At 31.6% G+C, this 24881-nt stretch overlaps 2 protein-coding genes across 2 annotated transcripts; one reads left to right on the forward strand and one right to left on the reverse strand.

Moving 5' to 3' along the window:
- Positions 1-10412, forward strand: LOC134695966 (ER membrane protein complex subunit 7-like). Its single transcript, XM_063557472.1, has 5 exons — positions 1-282; positions 4180-4438; positions 5479-5559; positions 6025-9207; positions 9771-10412. Exons 1-4 carry the CDS (start codon positions 44-46, stop codon positions 6151-6153), a joined length of 708 nt encoding a protein of 235 aa, XP_063413542.1. The 5' UTR covers positions 1-43; the 3' UTR covers positions 6154-9207; positions 9771-10412.
- Positions 10413-19028: 8616 nt separating this feature from the next.
- Positions 19029-24269, reverse strand: LOC134696899 (ankyrin-1-like). The gene is made up of 2 exons (XM_063558863.1): positions 24140-24269; positions 19029-22321 (listed from the first exon to the last, which is right to left on the reverse strand). Exons 1-2 carry the CDS (start codon positions 24180-24182, stop codon positions 19029-19031), a joined length of 3336 nt encoding a protein of 1111 aa, XP_063414933.1. The 5' UTR covers positions 24183-24269.
- Positions 24270-24881: the final 612 nt, after the last annotated feature.

A 24881-nucleotide genomic window follows, 5' to 3' on the forward strand; every position in this document is an offset into this window, starting at 1 on the left:
TCTCAGGTAACAGTCTAAAAATCGATTTCCGGTCAAAGTCAAAATGTTGCCTCAAATTACGATGGATGACGTGCTGAAATCTGTTGGTTTTTGTGCAGTTTATGTCCTTTTGATGAGCCTTAGTTGTGTCCTTTGTGACAGTTCAGAGCTGGAAGAAACAGAATCCATAGACAGATTCAAGTTAGAAGGAAAAATTGATCTGTTTTCAGCTGGCAAAAACAAAGATTGGGTTGTACATGCACGCGTGTTTGTTGATGGCGGGGACTACGTGGGATTATTAAAGTAATTAATGTTATTTCTCTAAAACAGGTGGTAACTGATGAAACCTTGATTTAAACAATATATATATATTAATAGTTTTTCCTGTAGTTTTGAAAAGGGGGAGGGTTCTGTTTACTCAGATTCCGTTCGTCATGTTTGTTAATAGATATTTTTGAGTGCTTGACTCTGTCAGTCGTATGGTAGGTTTTTCTACCTCAGAACACTACCGAACACCCCAAAAACATTTTTTTTTATCTCATCGATATAATTGTGTCCTAAATGTACATTTGTAAGTAATTAATTCAACAAATAGTAAGATTAAGAGACCAAATACATGTATCTATCCTACCGTAGTCTAAAATCGGTCATCTTGTTAGTTCGTTCGATATTTGTGTTTGAATTTATCACACAGCATGCACAGAGAAACTTTGCATTGACGTCACTACGCTACTTCCAGCGTAAAAAATAGTGTAGAAGATGTTTTTTCTACTCTTTTTGAATAAAAAATAATCTTTTAAAGCTAAGTTTTCATTGTTATTTTAAAGTATTGCTCAAGCATGCCATTTTTCTATTTTTCTAATGGCCATTTCAAACCTGACTTCCAAATGTCTTAAAACATAAAAAATTTCAGAACTTCACCAAATCCCACTTCTGGCCTCCAATTGCTTTGTGTACATTCCATTCAGCGTCATCAATCTTGTGGCAGGTAATACCGGTCAATAAAAACACATTTTTATGAATTTCAAAATGACAAGCACCTTATGCCTTCCATGATTTTCCTGCGAAATAAGTCCATCCAAAATGAAAGGAAAACTACATGAAAAAACGGATGTTCATGCCATAATTTTGTTCAGGAATATATAGAGTAGGTTAATAAAAAACAATTTACATTTATTGTTCATAGAAAAAAAAAATGATTCATTTTTAAATAGATCAATATTCTGACCATCATCATGATCATGACTAGGTAAATATTCATACAAAATTCCATTGATGTTGAAAGGGATGGCAAAAAATGAGGTTTCCTGTTGAAACAAACTATTTTAAAGCAATATCCCACAAACAATTATCAAAATTGTCTTAACTGAAAAAAATAACCTGATTGACAATAGAGCATTTTGATCATTGTTGATTGGATAGATCAATTCGATACATCATTAATTTTGACGCTGGAATTTGAATGTAAACAAACAAGGTCAGTAGGTTCAGAATGGGACATCATCGTACATTGAGTGACTGAGAAATAATAATGAGTAACCAAGCTTGATAATACATGGTAATAAAAATTAAGGCTAAGTCTACAGAAAAAATAAGAAAAAAATGTCCATAGGTGAACGACTTATCAACATAGTTGGATACATCGAACAGAAATGGATAGCCTAAAACACCACAACTCCCCAAACCACCACAGGTAACATGAATGAATGAATATAAATACTTATTGTCCGAATAATATTTTATAGGAGAAGAAAATAATGAGAAAAAATAAATGTTTGAATGACCGAATAACACTTGAAATTTTAATATTAGATATAGGAAGATGTGGTGTGAGTGCCAATGAGACAACTCTCCATCCAAATAACAATTTAAAAATTAAACCATTATAGGTTAAAGTACCGCCTTCAACACGAAGCCTTGGCTCACACCGAACAACAAGCTATAAAGGGCCCCAAAATTACTAGTGTAAAACCATTCAAACGGGAAAACCAATTAGCGCATATTGGTGACATTTAAACATTGGTTATATAATAATAATGTATTATCGATGTATTTTGTAACTTATAAATGATTTACTGAAAGCAGAGAAGTTCATAAAGATCATTTTGAACATGCTGAATTTAGTTTGTACATCAAAGGCAGTCATTGTGATATCCGTGGTCAATATATTGGATGTACACACTAAATTTAAAAAGTTTTAAATGAATATATCTGTTTTCTGTAAATCATTTTTTTTTTCTACATTTTTTTCTTCTTGTATAAAATATTTGTCATATTTACCAATAACAAGAAAAGAGACAAATATCAAAATCTAATCAATGAACAGATTGAGGATACTTGAACTGATTACTAATTATGAATATATTTGAATTTTAAGCTAAGTGGTCGAGTGGTCTAGTGCATTGGTCACATTGCAATGGGATTTGGTGCCACAATATCTCAGTAGCAAGTTTCAATTCTGGCAAAGGGATGAACAAAAAAATTTGCTAAAGCAGATTTAACATACATGTACATGACATTGTTGGGCTGATATTTAGATGAAATAAATATATATATATATATCTTGGCCACAAGTTTATCGTTTTCTGTTTAGTATTAAATTTATATTAAGATCCATTTTGTTACATCTCGTGATCAATTTTTTTTGGCAATCGCCAATGGCAGTCAGCAGGGTTTAAGAACATCAGTTGTCCGACCTGTTAGTCAAATGCGTTTTGTTTAAATATACTTTTTCACTTTTTTGGTCTTTTGGAAAATGTTGTTTGTGCTGTATGTAGACCCTTCTACAACAAAATTTGTTTTACATGCACACCTATAAAAATTGCAGTTTTTATCCAATGCAATCATAGGTTTGAATGTAGTTTTCAATTTAGACTCGTGTACAGTACATATATATATAACCATCATTGATGGCGATCCGATGGATACATCTGTTGTAGAGTTGTCACTGACTCAGACGTACTTATGTATATATTTATATATTCACACACATGTAATCCGGAAATATAGTGATGAATCTGGAGAAGTTTTTCTTTATGAATAACATATAAGCTTTATTTAGAGTCAGCAAAGTATACAAACAGAGACAACATACGCTCTAATGAGCTTTTAACATGTTAAACCGACATATGTATATTATCGACTTAAACATAAAAATGATGCACATAGAAATCTAAAAATGATGCACATAGAAATTGAAAAAATGATTAAATTATACATGTAATTAATTTAATTGATTTAAACGTTTTATTAGGTAAGGATTGCATGAAATGCAATTAAAACCTTATGGGACTGACTTGATATCTAACTGTTCAAAGGCTGATCACTACTTTTTTGATACACAAAATATACATGATATAGTGCATTGATCATAACATTCTATACATACTATCCACAAATATTTCCAGAAATTTATTGATGTAATATAAGGATGTAAGCTTTCCAGATGCAAAGTCCATATTTCCATGACCTCCATATATAGGATGTGTAGGCCATACTGCAACTCTAAAACACACAAAAGCTTTTATACATGTATATCATGTGTATATGAATGTTTAAATTTTAACTTCAACATAGTACAAGTTTTTAATAACTTCAGTGTTTAAAGACATGAAAGAGAGAACCCAATAAGCTTGTAACTCCATTTTTGTTTTTTTGTTTGCACAAAATTATTTTGGATTTATATTTCACTCATAAATTGTTATATTCTATTAAGTGTCTGTTTGCGATGCGCTGACATATTGTCAAGATTCTTACTAAGGATTTTGAAGGCGAGTCCATGGACTCATCATTTATGTCCATGGTGAGTCCCAACAGTAAGAAGATTTTTTATTGCAATAGGATTTATCATTTTAAGGCTCCATGACCTAAAAGAGTAATGAAATGACATTAAATTCAGATTTCTTTTATTCTATTGCTATAAAATGATATGCGTGTTTTCAATTTCAATATTTCAATTTTGATGCATCTTTGGACTCACCAGTTTTGAAAATGGTGAGCCAAGACAGATTTTTATGAGTCCTGGACTCGTGGACTCGCCCTAGTGAGAACCTTGATAGTCATCAATGTGCTGATGGATCGTCGTATGATGTAGATGTAGAAATAATTTCTTGACCTCCTTCATTCAATGTCCTTCATACATAATTTGCTTAATCCTGTAATCTGTTCTTTTCTTAAATTTAATATATATTTGTTTTACAGAAGCGATGGATCTTTTGTTATAAGTGGTTTACCGTCAGGATCTTACGTGGTAGAAGTGTCTCATCCAGCCTTTATATTTGATGCAGCCAGAGTAGATATAACATCGAAAGGGAAGATACGAGCAAGAAAGGTTAATTATTTACAGCCAAGTCAAGTAAAATCACAGACGTATCCATTGTTTATACAGGAAAGACAGAAAACGAAATATTTCCAAGACAGAGAACAATGGAAAGTAACAGATTTCTTATTTAATCCAATGGTAAGACTTTATGTTGTAGAAAGTAAAATAACAAAAAAAGTTAAACTTCTAAACAGAAATTCCGTTATCATGATTATCAAATGGCAAAATGAAACGTGCAAACACGTAAAAAAAAATATTCCTGACTTGGTACAGGCATTTCCTTATGTCAAAATGTATGTAGAAAATGGTGTAACAAGTATGCCAACAAAGAAATACAAAATGGCAAATAAACAATAAATGAAAGACAAGAATACAAACATGACAAAAACTGACTGTAGCGCAATAACATAATATTTGGATGTGTACATGTATAAGTGTCAAGCAATATTACCAAAAGTGAACTACACAGTAAAGGAAAATAATTTACAAAGACAAATCAAGGAACACTATAATGCATGATTAAGATGATAAACAATGTCAGTACCTAGAATCTATACTTCAAGACCACCATGTGTTATTTGTGAAGTTAAAACATCTTCTGAGGAACTTTTTTTAGAGAAAGGACAAGAGGTTCTTTGTCTTAAATCTGGTTCCTAAACTTTTGTTCAGATGTTTTATAAAGGAGAGAATACTGACTTTTGTAGACATACTTCAGTGAATTGACAGTAAAACACTTCTTACTTTCCCAAAATGAGAACAAATCAGTTATACACCAGTGACTATGGAGAGATGTCTTTTTAACCTTAGAACACAAATAAAAGTAGTTAATAATCATAAAATTGAGAATGGAAATGGGGAATGTGTCAAAGAGACAACAACCCGACCATAGAAAAAACAACAGCAGAAGGTCACAAACAGGTCTTTAATGTAGCGAGAAATCCCTGCACCAGGAGGCGTCCTTCAGCTGGCCCCTAAACAAATATAAATTAGTTCAGTGATAATGAACGCCATACTAATTTCCAAATCGTACACAAGAAACTAAAATTAAAATAATACAAGACTACCAAAGTATACATCATCAATGATCAGAGAATCATTTTTATGATAATATTATAATTGTATCTATTTTTAGGTACCTTTGTAAGTTTGGACTATTATTAGATTTGTTCTATTTTTAGGTATTAACAATGGTATTACCTCTATTACTAATTATGGTATTACCCAAGTTAATGAACGCAGCAGATCCTGAGGCTCAACAGGTATGTTAAAACTAAGACTAAGGGATGAAGACAAATAAAAAGTAAAAAAATGAACAGATGAAAATGCAATCTCCTGACTTGGTACAAGTATGTCTTTATGTAAAAAATGGTGGATTAAATCTTGTTTTATAGCTAGAATTGGTACCTTCCACATAACGATAGTTTGTTTTATAAAAACAGTAGTAAGGCACAAATTGATGCGCATTCATTAATATTGGTCCATTTACAGTCTCAAAAAATAATTAGACTGGTTAAGATGAGTAAGATATGAATCAATTTAGAAGAAATAAACAATAAGCTTGCATCAGAACCAACATTTGAACATTGTTGATGATTAATGTGATTTGTAATTTTAGGAAATGCAGAACCAGATGAAAGCATTAAATGATAAATCCAATTTACCTGACTTATCAGAAATGTAAACATTTGAACATTGTTGATGATTAATGTGATTTGTAATTTTAGGAAATGCAGAACCAGATGAAAGCATTAAATGATAAATCCAATTTACCAGACTTATCAGAAATGTTTGCCGGACTTTTTGGCGGAGGTTCAAAGAAACAAGCAAAGGCTAAGGCTATAAAGAGAAGATAAGTTCCCGTTCCATGTGATCTTAATTTAACTATACAGAGGAATCCATGTAAACACACTATGGACCTGTTAAATGGTCAGTCATTTTCTTGCCACAACTGTGAGTGGTATTGACAATCTTTTAAAAGTTTTATCTTGACTGTAAATGGCAGTTATTCATGATCTGTTAACTTACAGGTCTGCTTTTTAAAAAGATTAAAAACTCCAATTTTGTGTATTGATTTACACAACACAGTTAACTGTTAACAGCCCTCCAAATATTCACTGTATGTAAATCACCCAAACTAACAGTCATTAACAGTCAAGGTATAAGTTACAAAAGAAAGTCAATGTTATTCCTATGAACAGTTACACAGAAAATGACTGTACAACTTAAACACTTAAATATTGTTTGGTTCATAGTGAAAGTATCTGACATTCCTCAAGGTTCAACATATGATAGTCATTTTATAATTGTTATAAATATTGCTCATGTAAATAAAGGTACAGTGTAAATATGATGTTTTAAATTCCTTCAACTAAAGTAGAGTATCAAGTATTGACTGTATTTGTCCAAATAACTTATTACTGTGAATTCAATATTATTGCAATTTTAGGCTTAAATGCGATTTTACTTTTTACAATTTTGAGAAAACTCCTATTTAATTCATATGAAATATTTCAAAATGGGAGTTTGAATTATTGCGTTTACAACTCTGTCGCATTTTTCGCTTTAATTAAAACCTTGCAATAATGTCTGAATTGATATTATTGATGTGCAAATGATTGGACAATGTAATTTGATGATGTTTTAACATAATGATGTATATATCTTCAATGTTTTTTCCATAATTTCAATGAATTTATCTTAATTTTTTGTTGGACAATATGCATATATTACACATTCTTTCTTTCTTTTAACAAAAAATGTCTCAATTGTACAGGTATGTACCTGGTACAAAAATACAATTTTCAGTTCAAATAATGTAAAATAACAATGCTATGTTTTAATTTTTGTTTTGATAAACATGATAAAATTTAATATAACAATGATTTCAAACACAAACAAATTCTGAATTATTTTTTACTGTTCTTAGGCAATAGATTTGCTGTAAGCATGATAAGATTGTTTTTATCCATAAATGTTGATTATTCTTCATAGATGTTTAATGTGTAATGAATTATACCCACCAAATCAGATAAGCCTACTAACATGCTTGAATAATATAATTTTGCATGTAACGTGTCTTCTGATAGGCTGAATTTATTTTGATATGAGCCCATAGATGATAGAAATAATTAAGTCATGTGACCGTGACGTCATCAATGTTTTTTCATGGTTTTCTACGGTTCAAAATGGAATTTAGAATTAAATTATAAGAAATGATTGTAATATTTTTTCTGTCTATTAGAAATAACATAAAAAAATGTGGTGCCCACTGTTAAATAACCCGCTACGGGCGTTATTCAGTGTGCATCAAATTTTTTATGTTATTTCTTCATAGGAAGAAAAAATATTACAGTCATTCCTTAATGGTACCTAAGGGAACATGTTATTTACAGTTAATGATATAATAAAACATTCTTATCATTTAAGCCAAGTTTGATATTTCTACATGAATCAAAACAAGACTGATATTCTATATTGTAGTTTTCACTTTATCCCAACACTAACATGTTTTCTTTACAACTGTTAGTGACATGCTGTCTTCAAATTTAAAGATTAAATAACAAAAACAGCTATTCTATTTTTTTGTATCATGTTTCAAGTTTCTTTCTGTTTTATTGTAATTGTTTCAATTGTTTGAATTTGTTGTCCTTATTTTATCCTGATGTCAATTAATTCAAAGTACATATGTGAACGGTATAGTTGAAGATTTTCCATCCAGTCAGACTGTTAATGTTAAACTAGAAATATTTCTGTACTTTCTGTCAGCATGTTGGAATGGATTGAAAAAAATGAAATGTGCAATACATATACATCTATTAACAGTTAACAGGCTATTATTTGAACTTGGATTTATTTTTATTTATTGAATTTGCATAATTTCTTGTGCTTAAAAATTCCTTGTTTATTCTGTACTTTATTGTTCTGTGCCGTGAAGAACACTTTCTATTTACAAAGAAAAATGGTACATTTTCAATAGAATGTACTGAGTCACCCTCAACTCTATCTATTCAAAATACATGGAAAGTGTTATGAACTGCTCAAAACATTATGATACCAAATAAAACCTGGAATACATGGAATTTATTTAAATTCTAAGTATAAAAAGTTATGTTAATTCCATAAACTCTAAATAATTCCAAGTTCAAATAATAGCCTGTTAGTTATATATTGTCTTTCATTATATTTATTTGGCACCACATCTTTTCCATCAAAAATGCCTGGTTTCTTATTGACCTATTAATATGTTTGATATATTTTAATGTTATTTATGTGCACCATCTGTATGTAAAATCCACTTTCAGGGGGAGATAACTGCACAATTACACCATATTTATGTGTTATACATGTAAATGTGTTGGTTTTTTAAATTAAATAAATAGATAAATGCATTTGGTTAATTTTCTATTGAGTTACTGGAGACACTAATAATAAGATATTTTTTTAATAGGTTCAGTTGCATATACATAATAGTATTCCTTGTTTTCAAAATTCCAATAGGGAACATACTTTATATAACGCATAATGTCATAATAGTATTTTCACCATATTTATGAAATATCAAGATATGATTTTTGACATTACTAAAGGAAGGATCACATTTTTTTTAATTTTCTTCAAATGATGTGTTTAACTGTGATATTATATTTGTTTTATTGAACCAGAATAAAAATTCTGTCAATCTTCATTTATTTCACTTCAAATTGAACTTGATGTGTTTAAACTTATTTTCAAATACTTTTACTTTTTGGCTGATGTAAATTGTAAATTTTATTTCTCAAAAACAAATGTTAAAAATGGGGAAATTTGTAATAATACAGAAAATCTTAAAATCTTTGCAGATTTGTTGTGAATTAACATAATGGTTTTCTTATACAATAAAAGGAAATTTTATAATTATTTGATTTAAGGTGGCTCGGGACTATTCGACTGCGCATTATTTCACGCATGAATTTCAAAAGTATTTGTCGTAAATTTGATATAACTTTTTAAAATATGTTGATTGATTAGAAATGTTAAATCATTGTAGTTATGTGAATAATAAAATATTTTCGTTATAATCCGTATTTTTTAACAGGGTCAAAATGACATTTCACCCATTTTCCCCATTTTCGCGCCAAAATTTGGGTTTAAAGGCGAAATTTTTTTTTTCCCTTATCGGTGACCTATTTTTTTTATTTGCTCATTCTTTGAAGCTATATTTCAGCTTTTTCTATTACAGATTTGGACCAAGTGTCATAGAACGTTTTTTGATAATCTGATAAAAATATGTCAAACACCTCTATTTTCCCTATCATTTCATTGAAAAATGGTCCCTTTTACAAACCTGTTTAAAAGTAAAATTTTGAGCTTAAATGGTCCGTGACCCCCTATTTTTTTTCGACCAATTTAACTCAATTTCTGTTAAGAATAAAATAACAAAAATTACAGCAGTTCTGATAGAAACTTTGAAAAGTCCCCGAGCCACCTTAAGTCTGTTTGCAAAACTTGCATGTATGTATGTTAAAAATATACTCAGGTCATGTGCTTTCTTTTATTATAGTTCTTTAACACTTGGACATGTGATTTGATTAAAATTATTGAACTGCAGACAATTTGTGAATGTTTGTTGATTTTTAGTACATGTAAATTTTCTTGTCTGTTATGTATATAAAGAATTTATCATGCATTTATGTATTTTTGCAAATGTGGTTAATTTAAACAGTTTTTATACATATTAGTATAAAGATTTGACAAAGACATTTAGGAAATATTAAAAACACAAGCAAATTTTGTAAGTTCTTTTCTGAACTTCTAATTCATAACACATTGTAGAAGTCAAATCAAAGTAAAATGTAAATAAAGACACAAAGGTTATCATGGTTATCAGACGTATTATTGCCTATAGTTTTACAAGAGAGTTGACAAATTTGAAGTACAGATTTTTCCACCTGCTCATTATATCAAGGATTGTGATTATATCTCCCAGAGTTACTGTTTTAAACTTGTATCCTGTACCTATTGTTATTATTTAATTAGAACAACTTATTTGTACACCACTGTACAATAAATATGTGTAAATTATGTCCTCTTTGTAAATTAAACTTTTGTAATAAAATTTAAACAGAGAAAGCAATAAGTTTTTGTTCAATTTCTCCAATACTAGAAGCATAATGGCAATAAGTATATTTAGGAGATAACTGTATTGTATTTTAAGCTCCGACGGCATTGATTTGGGATTTGATGGTAGCAAATTAAGTTTACTGGCAACACATTTATTGATGCCGTCAGAGCTTAAAATACAATATTGTTATCTCCATTCTAATAAAACTGACAAAAAACAACGTTAAAACATGTAATTAAAATCTGTCTTATGCCGTCTCCGCTTGCCCGTACGTTCCATAGCATCAATTGATGCCATGTAAAAAAGTGACCTAATCCAATCAAAATGAACATTACAAACATTGTTGCATTAGAATTGTGCATTGAATGATTGCAAGGTGCACATATCTTTCTTGCAGGTGTCATCTGACCATGACCTCTTAAACAATTCATTGTTAAATGTTAAGTTTCCCTAATTAGGTAGTTTTGTCAGTTTCCATACACAATAAGTCAATCATATATGGAGTGTGGAATGTTTTTTGTTGAGCCTGCAACTTTTGTCACAGAATGCTCTAAAAATAAGGATAGTGATCTGCCAGTGGCAGTGGTGTTAGCTTACTTCTTAAAATCTTTATTAGACCTGGATGCTTTATACTTTGTTTATAGATGCCCCAATTTACTGTCTGTCATGTACTTTGTTTATAGATGCCTCAATTTACGAAGTGTCTGTCAGTCACATGTCTATTGTCATTGACCTCATTTTCATGGTTTTGTGACTACTTGAAAAAAGTTAAGATTTTTTTAATGATAATTTCTCTCTTATTATGAGTAATAGGAGAAGTAAATTTGGTAGATGGGTACCTTGCAAGGTCCTCATGCCCATCTGACAGTTTTCACATGAGTTTGATCAGAAAACAAGGTTAAGTTTTGGTGGTCAAGAACATATCTCAGATACTATTAGCAATAGGTCTAGTATATTATGTGTTCAGAATGACTGTAATGTGTACATGCGCAAGTGACAGGTGTCCTCTGACCTTGACCTTATTTTCATGGTTCGTTGATTATAGTTGAGTTTATTTAAGTTAAGTTTTTTGTCGAGCCTGCAACTTTTGTTGCAGAAAGCTCGACATAGGGATTGTGATCCTGCGGGGGGCGGCGGCGGCGTTAGCTAACTTCTTAAAAGCTTTATATTTTAGAAGGTAGAAGACCTGGATGCCTCATACTTTGTATATAGATGCCTCATGCTACGAACTTTCCGTCAGTCACATGTCAAATGTCCTTGACCTCATTTTCATTGTTCAGTGACTACTAGAAAAATATTTAATAATTTTTGTAATTTTAAATTCTTTCTTATTATAAGTAATTGGATAACTGTATTTGGTATGTGCGTACCTTGCAAGGTCCTCATGCCTGTCAGATAGTTTACACTTGACCTCGACCTCATTTCATGGATCAGTGAACAAGGTTAAGTTTTGGTAGTCAAGTCCATATCTGGGATACTTTAAGCAATAGGTATAGTATATTCGGTGTATGGAATGATTGTAAGGTGTACATGTCTAGCTGACAGGTGTCATCTGACCTTGACCTAATTTTCATGGTTGAGCTGTCAAAGTTAAGTTTTTGAGTTTTGGTCTATTTTTCAAATACTTTATGCATTAGGTCAGCTATATTTGGTGTAAAGAAATATTTTATGATCTATTTGTCTGTTACGCAGGTTTTATTTGACCTTGACCTCATTTTCTAGGTCCATTGCTAAGTGTGAAGTGTTTGTGTTTGGGTCTGTTTTTCTTAAATCATAAGCAATAAGTCAACTATATTTTTTGTATTGAAAAATTGTTAGCTGTACATGTCTGCCTGGCATGGTTCATCTGACCTTGACCTCATCTTCATGGTTCATTGATCAATGTTATGTTTCTTGGTTAATGTGACATGTAATAAAGCTTTATATTTAGGTCTATCAACATAGTATCAATGATAAGTTAAGAAGGCGAGACATTTCAGCATGTGCACTCTTGTGTGTTTTTGTCAGCTTTTCATATATCTGCATGCAATAGGTCTACTATATATGGTGAATGGAATGATGGTAAGGTGTATATGTTTAGCTGGTAGGTGTCATCTGACCTTGACCTCATGGTTCAGTGGTTAAAGTTAAGTTTTGAGTTTTGGTTTTTAGAAATATCCAATATCTTGACTAACATCGAGAAATTGACAATGAGGGTCTGTTGAAAACAAAACTTTACGACAACAGAGATGATTTCAGCTTCCCAATTGTGAACTTTCCATTTCTATGTAGCAATATTCTAGCAGAGCCTGTATACGGAGTATATGTCTCCCAATCGGTACGACATTCCCGTGCTTGTATTTCCGATCTTAATTTCCTTGATAGAGGGTTGCCGCTCACATGCAAGCTATTAAACCAAGACTTCCATATAGTGACGTTTAAATCATTCTTTGTTAATTTTACGGACGCTTTCACGAATTGGTTGACCGTTATGGAATATCCGTTTCACAGATGATATTGGATATGTTCCTTATGTCCTTAACTGCAATCCCATTTCCTTTTCACGGATGTGACCTACCGAATTAGACTTTGCCGAGGTTGTAATTACATGAGCAACATGACGGGTGCCACCTGTGGAGCAGGATTTGCTTACCCTTCCCGAGCACCTAAGCTCATCCCCGTTTTTTGGTTGGGTTCGTGTTGCTTAGTCTTTAGTTTTGTATGTTGTGTCTTGTGTAGTTTTATTAGTCTGTTTGTTTTATTCTTTTTATAGCCAGTTTATTTTCGATCTATAAGTTTGAATGTCCCTCTGGTATCTTTCGCTCCTCTTTTGGAGTAAAGCTTTATATTTAGGACTATCAATAAGAAATCAATTGTTAGTAAAGAAGGCGAGACATTTGTGTACTCTTGTTTTAAATTCATACAGATTGGCTTCATATTATACTAGGTTCTAAGTCCATTGTGACTTTTTACAATTTTCTTATTATCTACGTCAAGTCGAAATGATTGATTGAAGTAGCATGTGTACGGACGGCTTACTGATGAAGACTCTTTGTTTATGATGTTTTCGTAAATCTGTACATTTGTACTTCTTTCTAGGTTTGCTTGATCTCCAAATTAAAAGTATAACGGTTACTTTTGTCTTATTCATCTGCAGTAGCTTATTCATTTTCGAGTTGAAAACTCATCACGGAAAATCCGCCAGATTGACTACTGACATGCTTTAGGTACTTGTTACTATGATTTAATAAATGATGTGAAATTTGCTAATTTCCAATGTCCAGTTCATCCGGGATTTGCTTACTTAAATAAAGGAAACATTACTTGCACATATGAAGTATCTTAAAGGTAACCTCATGCAAATTTTGAATGGATGATAATTTTAATGACATCTAATTTGATGCTTGGTCCGTTTCTGTGTGTGTTGCGTTTCGGTGTTGTGTCTTTGTTCTCCTCTTATATTTAATGCGTTTCCATCAATTTTAGTTTGTTACCCTGATTTAGTTTTTTGTCCATGAATTTATGAGTTTCGAACAGCGGTATACTACTGTTGCCTTTATTTAACTATAAAAAGCCTGTACAATGTAGACTATCAACCTGCAATTAGGTCAGTAATGATCATTGATTATATAATGGAATAGACTCACTATATACACCATAAAATTGAGAATGGAAATGGGGAATGTGTCAAAGAGACAACAACCCGACCAAAATAAAAATAAAACAACAGCAGAAGGTCACCAACGGGTCTTCAATGTAGCGGAGGCGTCCTTCAGCTGGCCCCTAAACAAATATATACTAGTTCAGTGATAATGAATGTCATACTAATTTCCAAATTGTACACAAGAAACTAAAATTAAAATAATACAAGACTAACAAAGGCCAGAGGCTCCTGACTTGGGACAGGCGTAAAAATGCGGCGGGGTTAAGCATGTTTGTGAGATCTCCCCCCCCCCCCCCCCCCTCTTCCCTATACCTCTAACCAATGTAGAAAAGTAAACGCATAACAATACGCACATTATAATTCAGTTCAAGAGAAGTCCGAGTCTGATGTCAGAAGATGTAACCAAAGAAAATAAACAAAATGACAATAATACATAAATAACAACAGACTACTATCAGTTAACTGACATGCCAGCTCCAGACTTCAATTAAACTGACTGAAAGATTATGATTTCATCATATGAACATCAGGCACAATCCTTCCCGTTATGGGTTTAGTATCACACCATCATAACATATATGAGAAGAACATAACCCGTGTCATGCCAACAACTGTTTTTAGAATAAATGTGTTTAGTTCCGATGCAAAGACCTTATCAGTGACTCAATATTAACGCCAAAATATGCAACCTTTTATGACTTGACAACAGTATCGTAATTATAACCCTTCTTAATAAGTCTATTCAAATGTTTGTTAGTTTCCGAGGTGAATACTGACACCTTTGTGCTTTATAAAGAATTTTTCCATAAAAAATTGGATGTGAAATACCTGAACGTATATGAAGTCTGCATGTTGAGCTATATTTACGAATGATGTCCTTATACCGATTATAAAATTTAGTAAATGTTTTGACTAGTTTGTGATATCGAAAACCCTGGTGCAATAATTTTACATAAATACCAGACCGATAACATGAAAATGAGTAGGGGATTTAACAACACTGATTCAACACCTCAAGGCAAACACAGGTTTCAGTAAGTCGTTCCTCTTGAAATTGGTTACTGTCTTTCTGTCTTTTTTGTTTTCTTTTTATTATTATTTGTTTTACATAAATCAGGCCGTTGGGTTTCTTGTATGGGATTTTCCACATTTTGTCAAGTCATGGGATGTGCTCATTGATAAACAAAAATGAAAACAACAAGTTAAATAGTTTTATGCGTCCGAGGCTCTTTTCTGGATTGACCTTCATCAGGCAACTGGTGCACTGAATTATAGATGCTTACATCTTAGTCATTATTGACGATCATACCACATCTCCCTAGTTTTATATTTTATCACATTTCAAATTAAATGAAACATAAATAATACTGATAACTCATTTAATCATGATTATTGTTTATGTCTCTGATTGCATCAACATAATACATCTACATTTTGTATTTCTATATGGTAAACAACATATAATACATGTATTTCTCTATTACGATGTAAACAATATAAATTTCAAACTATTACAAAATTACAAAATGGTAATAAAATATCAGTATGTATTTTTACTTAATTACAAATCTATATAAATCCATCAAACCTTTAGAGTCCTTTTATCACAATATTTGAAGATTGATTTTGTGGTTATTTACGAAGACTTTCACTATAGACTTCAGCATTCATTGGTCGTATGACACCTCTTGACTATCAGTATAAATACTAAGATAAGAGGGTACCCAGAATCTGACAGGTTTAGTCAAATGATTAATTTATGGATTAAAGTCTTGGAAAATATTGGAAATGAAGGCTTTGATATATTACAGATCCTTAAAAATATATGCAATTGTTAAAAATAAAATTAATTCTAAATTAGTTACAATTTTGGTTGACAGTAAACACTCAAGCATTGTATATCCTTTTTGTAAATGAAGTTAAAGAAACATTAAATCAGTGAATATTAATTGTGTTGAGGTAGGGAATACCCTCAAACAGTAAAAGCTGTTATTTGAAAGCTAAATTCCTACAAGATATTTCTCCCAAACAAGAGAAGCTGTTATTTGAAAGCTAAATTCCTACAAGATATTTCTCCCAAACAAGAGAAGCTGTTATTTGAAAGCTAAATTCCTACAAGATATTTCTCCCAAACAAGAGAAGCTGTTATTTGAAAGATAAATTCCTACAAGATATTTTTCCCAAACAAGAGAAGCTGTTATTTGAAAGCTAACTTCCTACAGCGGATTTGTCCAAAAAAGTGGAAGCTGTTATTTGAAAGATAACTTAGTACAAGGATTTTCTCCAAAGGAGTAGAAGCTGTTATTTAAAAGCTATCTCCCTAAAAGGGGATTTCACAAAAAGAGTGGAAGCTGTTATTTGAAAGCTAACAAGGGATTTCTTTAAAACAGTGGAAGCTGTTATTTGAAAGCTAACCTTCTACAGAGAATTTCCCCCAAACAGTGGAAGCTATTATTTGAAAGCTAACATCCTACAGGGGATTTCTCCAAAACATTGGAAGCTGTTATTTGAAAGCTAACATCCTACAGGGGATTTCTCCAAAACAGTGGAAGCTGTTATTTAAAAGCTAACTTTCTACAGGGGATTTCTTTAAAACAGTAGAAGCTGTTATTTGAAAGCTAACTTTCCACAGGGGATTCCTCCAAAACAGTGAATGCTGTTATTTGAAAGCTAATTTCCCACAGGGAATTTTTCCAAAACAGTGGACGCTATTTTTTTAAGGCTAACTTTCCACGGGGGATTTCTCCAAAACAGTAGACGCTGTCATGTAAAAGTGTATTTCCTACAGATACCTAGAGGCTTGACAAAGAAATGTTAAAAGTTTCCAATTTGAAAATTGTTCTTACATGGATATTTATCTCAAATAGTTGAAACTGCCAAGTTAAAACTGGTATAATGAAATAGATGCCATTTTTAAAAAAAATCTTCTTCAAATAAAAATAAAAAAATAACAAACTCTTCAGTAAAATAACACCAGCATGGTAAAACTGTTCTTTGATAAAAAAAAAAAAAAAAATAACAAACTGTCTTCAGTTAAATAACACCAGCTTGGTAAAACAGTTCCATAATACAAATAACAAACTGACTTCTGAATCAGTATAATAACACCCACTTGATAAAACTGTTTTTTGATAAAACAAAAACATAATAAAGCTATAAACAAGTATGTGATAATACATATGGAGAAGTATTGCGAATAACAGGCTGTAAAAGTATATATAAAAAAAAGGTACTTTGGTTATTAAACTAATTAAGTAATTCAAGACTGTTTACATATTTAAACGATATACAAACATAAAGAAATCATGTACAATGTAATTACAGATGTAACAGTAAAATCTTTTTATGCGAATTTTACAGAATATGCGTTATTTTAAATGATTCAGAAATATGTCCCCATAAAATATTTAAGAAAACAAAACTGAAGGACCTCCCATCTAGACCCTCACAAAACAAATAAAACTTTTCGTGTCACTGTCATATTTTACCTGTATCTTAAGACTTGATTAACATATTGGAGTTTCCATGGAATATATTCTTATTTCATATCAATGTAATAAGAGTTTGAAATACTACTCATATTCTGTGAGTGTAAGACACAAATGATACAAGAAGTATACAATTTACAAATATTAAAACACAAGGAAAATAAATCAAAAAAGACATAAAAATAAGTAGTGTTTTCTTAATCTAGTTATCATATCATTGACAAATGCACACAAACTCAAGTTACTAATAAAAGTTCAATAATCATTACATTTTAATCAAAATCTTCATAATTCTAAGACATATATATAAAAATCTAAATAGTCAACTTTTCTACCTTCTGATATTAAAAAAAAATGTGAATGCTGCCACAGCCAGATAAGCATTTGTATGTCTCATATTATCAATCATTTGTATCCGAGTAGACAACAAACGTACAGTGAATCATTGACAAGTCAAAAGGAAAAGATATTGACACCATTCCTAAAACATTGACCCTTATGAATTAAAAAAAATCCTTCAAAGCTGAGTACTTGTAAATCATAGTCAAAGCATATTCATGCCCTTGTTAAATGAATATTGACATAATATTTTTTCATATCTGTTTTTCTATAAACATCTTCTTAGAACTCCGGTGCTTTGAAGCTTAGTTGCCAGTCTCAACTTGATTTTTGGTTGCTGTTTAGATAACGCTTTTCTGACAGATTTAGTACTCTCTTTATGACAGCCTATTTGTACTTTATATAAGTCTGTCTACTAAATTCACATTAGTATGACGGGATAAATTAATAACTTATACATATATTAGAAAAACAGGAATCATGCATAGAAAGCAACAAACATAGCTATAACATAAAATGGTAGTCTATACTTATATACAGTGTAAATATGTCATATACACTGTCATATGTACATAAAATGAGAGTTTATATTTATACTTATAATATCAAGTTATCTACAACAAAATTAAACCTTAAATTTTAGTCAATTAGTTTTAAAGTGTAAATATTTGATACAAACACTAACGCATGGAAAATTTAGCATGAAAATTTATAAGCATAAACCCTGATCTGACTCTACAATAAGAAGATGTGTGACTTAAGTAAACAATGAAAACTATGTAGTACTGATAGAAATATAATGTTTACTAAATTGGGTGTGGTTGTATTTATTTGCTTCAACAACAGTTTTACTGCACCTAAATCAAATATGTTGTTCGGTTCCTACTGATATGTTTCTGAACTGCTGGTTTTTCAACATAACTTTAGAAATCGACGAGTAACGAAAAGTATTTAAAATGATTTCATTTCCTGCTAGATCTTTATATGTTCTGTTACAATAATTACTGTTGATGTATGTCCATTCTCTGTTGCAATGTCTAAAGGTGATTTCCCATCAAGTCTGCAGATCTTTGTATCTGCACCTTTATCTAACAATAAACGTACAATATCCTCGTGTCCTACTTCACATGCATAAAACAATGGTGTGGTGCCATCTTCTTATGAAATGTTGATGTTAGCATTGTGGTCCAGAAGACAGCCGACTACATCTATCCTACCTAAAAAACACGCAATATGTAATGGTGAAGAACCAGCCTCCATATCAAAGGCATACTCTACTGATTTCTTACTAACATAATCTGTTACATATGATGATGTTTTTTTTACCAGGCTATCAAATAAGGATTTTTTATATTCATCTAATGTTTCCAATAGAGAGTTATATACTGTATCTGTCACTATTTGTTTACTATAGGTACATATATTACAGTCAGCATTGTCCATTAATAGTAACTTTGTTATCTCTAAGTTTCCATTCCATGCAGCGAAATATAAAGCATTTCCACCATCATAATTCTTGGCATTAATGTTTGGATAATGTTTCATTAATAGCTGAACTACACAGGTGTGGTTACTACTACATGACATGATCAGTGGTGTGCAGCCATTATTGTCACATAGATCAACGTTAGGACTCTTCTCTAACAGTAACTTTACTATGTGAGTATGTCCTTCCCAACTTGCCATGTACAGAGGACTCCAGCCATTATTGTCACATAGATCAATATTAGGATTCTTCTCTAATAGTAACTTTACTATATCAGTATGTCCTTTCTGAATTGCCTTGTACAAAGGACTATAACCATCCTTGGTACATAGATCAATATGAGGATTCTTCTCTAACAGTAACTTTACTATATGTGTATGTCCTTCCTCACTTGCCATGTACAGAGGACTACAGCCATCATTGTCACATAGATCAATATTAGGATTCTTCTCTAATAGTAACTTTACTATATCAGTATGTCCTTTCTGAATTGCCTTGTACAAAGGACTATAACCATCCTTGGTACATAGATCAATATGAGGATTCTTCTCTAACAGTAACTTTACTATATGTGTATGTCCTTCCTCACTTGCCATGTACAGAGGACTACAGCCATCATTGTCACATAGATCAATATTAGGATTCTTCTCTAACAGTAACTTTACTATATCAGTATGTCCTTCCCAACTTGCCATGTATAGAGGACTCCAGCCATTATTGGTACATAGATCAATATTAGGACTCTTCTCTAACAGTAACTTTACTATATCAGTATGTCCTTCCCAACTTGCCATGTACAGAGGACTACAGCCATCATTGTCACATAGATCAATATTAGGATTCTTCTCTAACAGTAACTTTACTATATCAGTATGTCCTTCCCAACTTGCCATGTACAGAGGACTACAGCCATCATTGTCACATAGATCAATATTAGGATTCTTCTCTAATAGTAACTTTACTATATCAGTATGTCCTTTCTGAATTGCCTTGTACAAAGGACTATAACCATCCTTGGTACATAGATCAATATGAGGATTCTTCTCTAACAGTAACTTTACTATATCAGTATGTCCTTCCCAACTTGCCATGTACAGAGGACTCCAGCCATTATTGGTACATAGATCAATATTAGGATTCTTCTCTAACAGTAACTTTACTATATCAGTATGTCCTTCCCAACTTGCCATGTACAGAGGACTCCAGCCATTATTGGTACATAGATCAATATTAGGACTCTTCTCTAACAGTAACTTTACTATATCAGTATGTCCTTCCTCACTTGCCATGTACAGAGGACTACAGCCATTATTGGTACATAGATCAATATTAGGATTCTTCTCTAATAGTAACTTTACTATATCAGTATGTCCTTTCTGAATTGCCTTGTACAAAGGACTATAACCATCCTTGGTACATAGATCAATATTAGGATTCTTCTCTAACAGTAACTTTACTATATCAGTATGTCCTTCCCGACATGCAATGTACAGAGGACTGCAACCATTATTGTCACATATATCAACTTTATGTTTCTTTTCTAACAGTAAACTAACTATATCGGTATGTCCTTCCTGACTTGCCATCAACAGTCCAGTAACCCCATTATCTCTACACTGATCGACATTCACATCGTTATGTAACATCCACTGCAACATATCAATATAACCATCGTAACAAGTCAGTATCAGTGGGGTATTACCATAGGCACAGTTCTCTTCTGATATGACAGTATCCTTGGTATTGGCTAATGTTATTCGATGTGATTTATCCAGTTGCTGTAAGTACTGTAATAATTGTTGTCTGAATGATAATACTTTCATGTTATTGTTACAGAATACATCTGACACCTTTCCTGCTGACCAGTCCTTTATAATCCTTTCTAAATAAGAATTCAAATAAGTATCTGATATTTCAATAATGAAGTCTATGTTACTTATATGGTCATCTGGTAATTTCTGCCAAATAAAACGTTCATGTACCAAATCACTATCACCATGATTTATCAAACATTCAATCATTTTCTGACCAAAATAGTAAGCAAGGAAGTCAAAGAATTTATCATGTACAGTTCTGTAAATACCATTCTGTTTACATATAAAGGTACCATCTAGAGTGTCGAGTGCTTTTTTCAGTTTTGCCTTTGATGTACTTCTGTTGATATCACACGCATCACATGTGTCTTCTAGAATGTGTCGTTGGTCATCCGTCATTTTACCCTCGAACCATTTTTCTTTCAGATGATTATTAAAAAGAACACAAAAAGCTAGACTGCATATTTTATAGTTCCCTTCATCCCCATGCCTACTTAATTTGTCTAGTTCATTTTGGTAGACATTAAACGGATTTTCGAAAAATTCTTTAACATCTCCGTTTTCTTCCTTATTATATACAGAGCATAAAAGTGGAAAGAACTCACTATTTTGTGATAATTCATCAATATCATCAACGGTTGTTCCAATATAGGTTTTTGCTATACTTGTTTTTTCCAAAGATGAAAGACATAACTTATCTGATATTAAATTACATTCACATGATTTAAAAGGTGATAATATATTAAACTTATCATCTTTATAGACTTGTAACCTACATGATACAATAATCTTACAACATTTGTCTGCAATAATTGTATTAATCACAGGTAATAATTGTTCCCAGAGCTCAATCTGTTGTTGGTTCGCAGTGAAATTTCCACAAATATCATCTACAATGAAGACTGTCTGTTTACCAGGCTGATAATAAGTCTTTATCTCTGTTGGTAATTCCACTGGTATTATTTCGTATCCTTCCTTTCGTAAAACAAGCGCTGTGTGCCTACTTATAAAAGATTTTCCAACTCCTGATGGGGCAGTTAGTGTCAAACAACTGTTTGCCTGTAAACATTCCATAACGTAATCACTGGCTCTTGTAGACACAAACATCTTATCTTTCTTTTCCCAGTTTTCTATTTGTTTTTGTATCTGATCTAAAATATATTAGTGAAACTAACTAAAAATTAAGATCTGACTATTTATATAAATTATTGTTTAAGACATAAACTAGTGAATTTAATCTATCGTGTAAATTGCTACACATTTTGTCATCTCCTGATCTTAGATATTTCACTGTACATTATATGTTTCACTCATAGTTAAAGGCTAAAAAATGACCTGTTAAGTTGTCTGATTGGCCATCATAATACCACAACTGTTTTTTTTATTCTTAAATCCTTAGTTCAAAATAGAACTAGTAACAATGTACTTACGTGCAAGACAATTAAAATAGAATCATATTCAAAACAGTGTGGTCCTGGCCATTGATTGACGACCTAAAGTATCCCATTGACTGGGACAGATTAGGCGAACGTTTGTCTGTAACGACCATTGCTCAACTCTTACTTATTATAGAATTTAAACTGTGGGGTCACCAAAGGTTCTAAACGCCTTTAATAATAAAATAATTCGAAAAATTATTCAGGAATAACCTTTATGTTTTGATTTATATTATTGATATAAATCAACACATCGTATTATTCCGGATTCGTGTTTCGAATTGCTTTTTTTTTTAGGTGTTGAGAACCTTTGGTGACCCCACAGATTCAGTGTCTTTAACAAGTACATAGTGAGCAGTGATTGTTACCGACAAACGTTCGACTAATCTGTCCAAGTCAATGGGATAATTTAGGTCGTCAATCATTGGCCAGGACCACACTGTTTTGAATATGATTCTATTATGTCAGTCAAAATTCATTATAAAAGTTTGTTAAGCTATCCTGAAATCATTCACAATAACATAACTATATAGTATTTAAGGGTTCCTTATATTAATGTTTTTACCTTCAGTTAACTCCTCAAGGTTATCTTACATGGTATGGGATACGTTGTATTTAGTTGGTGAACCCATATGTTAAATATCAAATGTCAGACAAACATGTGGCCACAAAATCATCAAGTTGTATCAATTGGACAAAGATCAAGGTCATACAGATCAAGAGGTCATGACAATACAAGAAAACCTGTCATAGTGTAATACACCTTTATTTAAAGTATTTAAAGGATGAAGTCGGATTAGGTTTAGCAATATTTGTCAAATATTTAGACTCTATGTTCTTTTCCTCCAAATACAGGGGGACATATTTTGCCCTATATCACCCACTTTTCTTTTCAAATAAGACTTCAATAAATCATAAAAAGTCATTTACTAAAATTGAAGTAGACTCTTTTTTTACGATTGAGACTCAAATAGAGCCAATGCTTACTATAAGGTAAAAGTATAAGTAAGCCTTTTCTCGCCATAATTATTAAATCAAAACTCTCGAAAAGAAGTTCCTTAATCTATCAATATTTTTAATATTTGTTTCATACAAGTACCACATAAACCGAAAATTATTATTAAATATTATTATTTTTTTACGAAGTATGGATTGTTCAAACCCGAAACTTGACAACATAATTTCACATTGACTATCTTGTGTATTTTGTTGTTGGTGTTATGTCATACTTGTGTATATTATTATTGTATTAAACAAAACAACAATCAGCTTATTTCTACACATGCAAAACCATTGAAGAGATAAAAAGAGAGTCGAAAGATAGAAAAGGGCCTTCCAACCAAACTCATCAATTCAAAAACAAGCTGACAACACCAGGGCATAAAAAGTAAAACAAAAGTAAACAAAACAAAACATAGACTATCGACAGAGCAACATGAACAGAACCCATCATTGAAAACCTCTTATCTGACTATGTACAGGGTGCAGTCTTTTGTGTTATACAATATCAAAACGCATGAACTAATAATATACCTCTAATATTCTTTGGAATCACTTCTTCCTGTTCAGTTTCCATTTGCAGTATCCTCTCTTTAAGATTTAACTTTTCTTCATTTTCTGATATAAGAAAAGAATTTATTTAGGAATAAACAGCTGCATCAGGAACACATACTACATCCTTATTGTACACTGAAAGTGTTCCAAAAAATAATTGGGTTTAGAATGCAGTTATTTGGCTGTGTGGAGACATGTTTATGACCATATCTAAAAAAATACTGAGAGAAGTCCAATAACAAACCAGATTAAATGTAAAATCAAAAGCTAGTCTACATTCACCAATCCTAACAACAGTATTGAGATTGTTAAATGTTATCAAACTAAAGCTAATAAATGTATATGTTAATCACTATTGATTTAATTTTGGAACCCGTACAAAAATTGCTAACAAAAGCACACAAGTTTCACATGTGAAGCACATGAGATGCAAGTAAGAATTGTATGCAAATCAGGTTGCTCATATGTGCAGTTTGGTAGTTCATATGTCCCCACAAAAATCTAATATAATGCTCACATGTGCAATTCAAACCTCAGGTGAGCTTTATCATCCATGTTAGTTTTATGTTAGTTTTGTAGTTTGAAAAGATTTTCCATTCTTCTAACCAATCAAAACTAACCTACATCATTGCTCATATGAGCTTTTTCAAAATGACATGCCCAGTCATGTACTTCCTGTCAAATTCATGAAAAGCATGCAATAATTGGAGGGAGATGGATA

This window comes from Mytilus trossulus, chromosome 14, assembly GCF_036588685.1.
Source record: "Mytilus trossulus isolate FHL-02 chromosome 14, PNRI_Mtr1.1.1.hap1, whole genome shotgun sequence".
Taxonomy (NCBI): Eukaryota; Metazoa; Mollusca; class Bivalvia; order Mytilida; family Mytilidae; genus Mytilus; species Mytilus trossulus.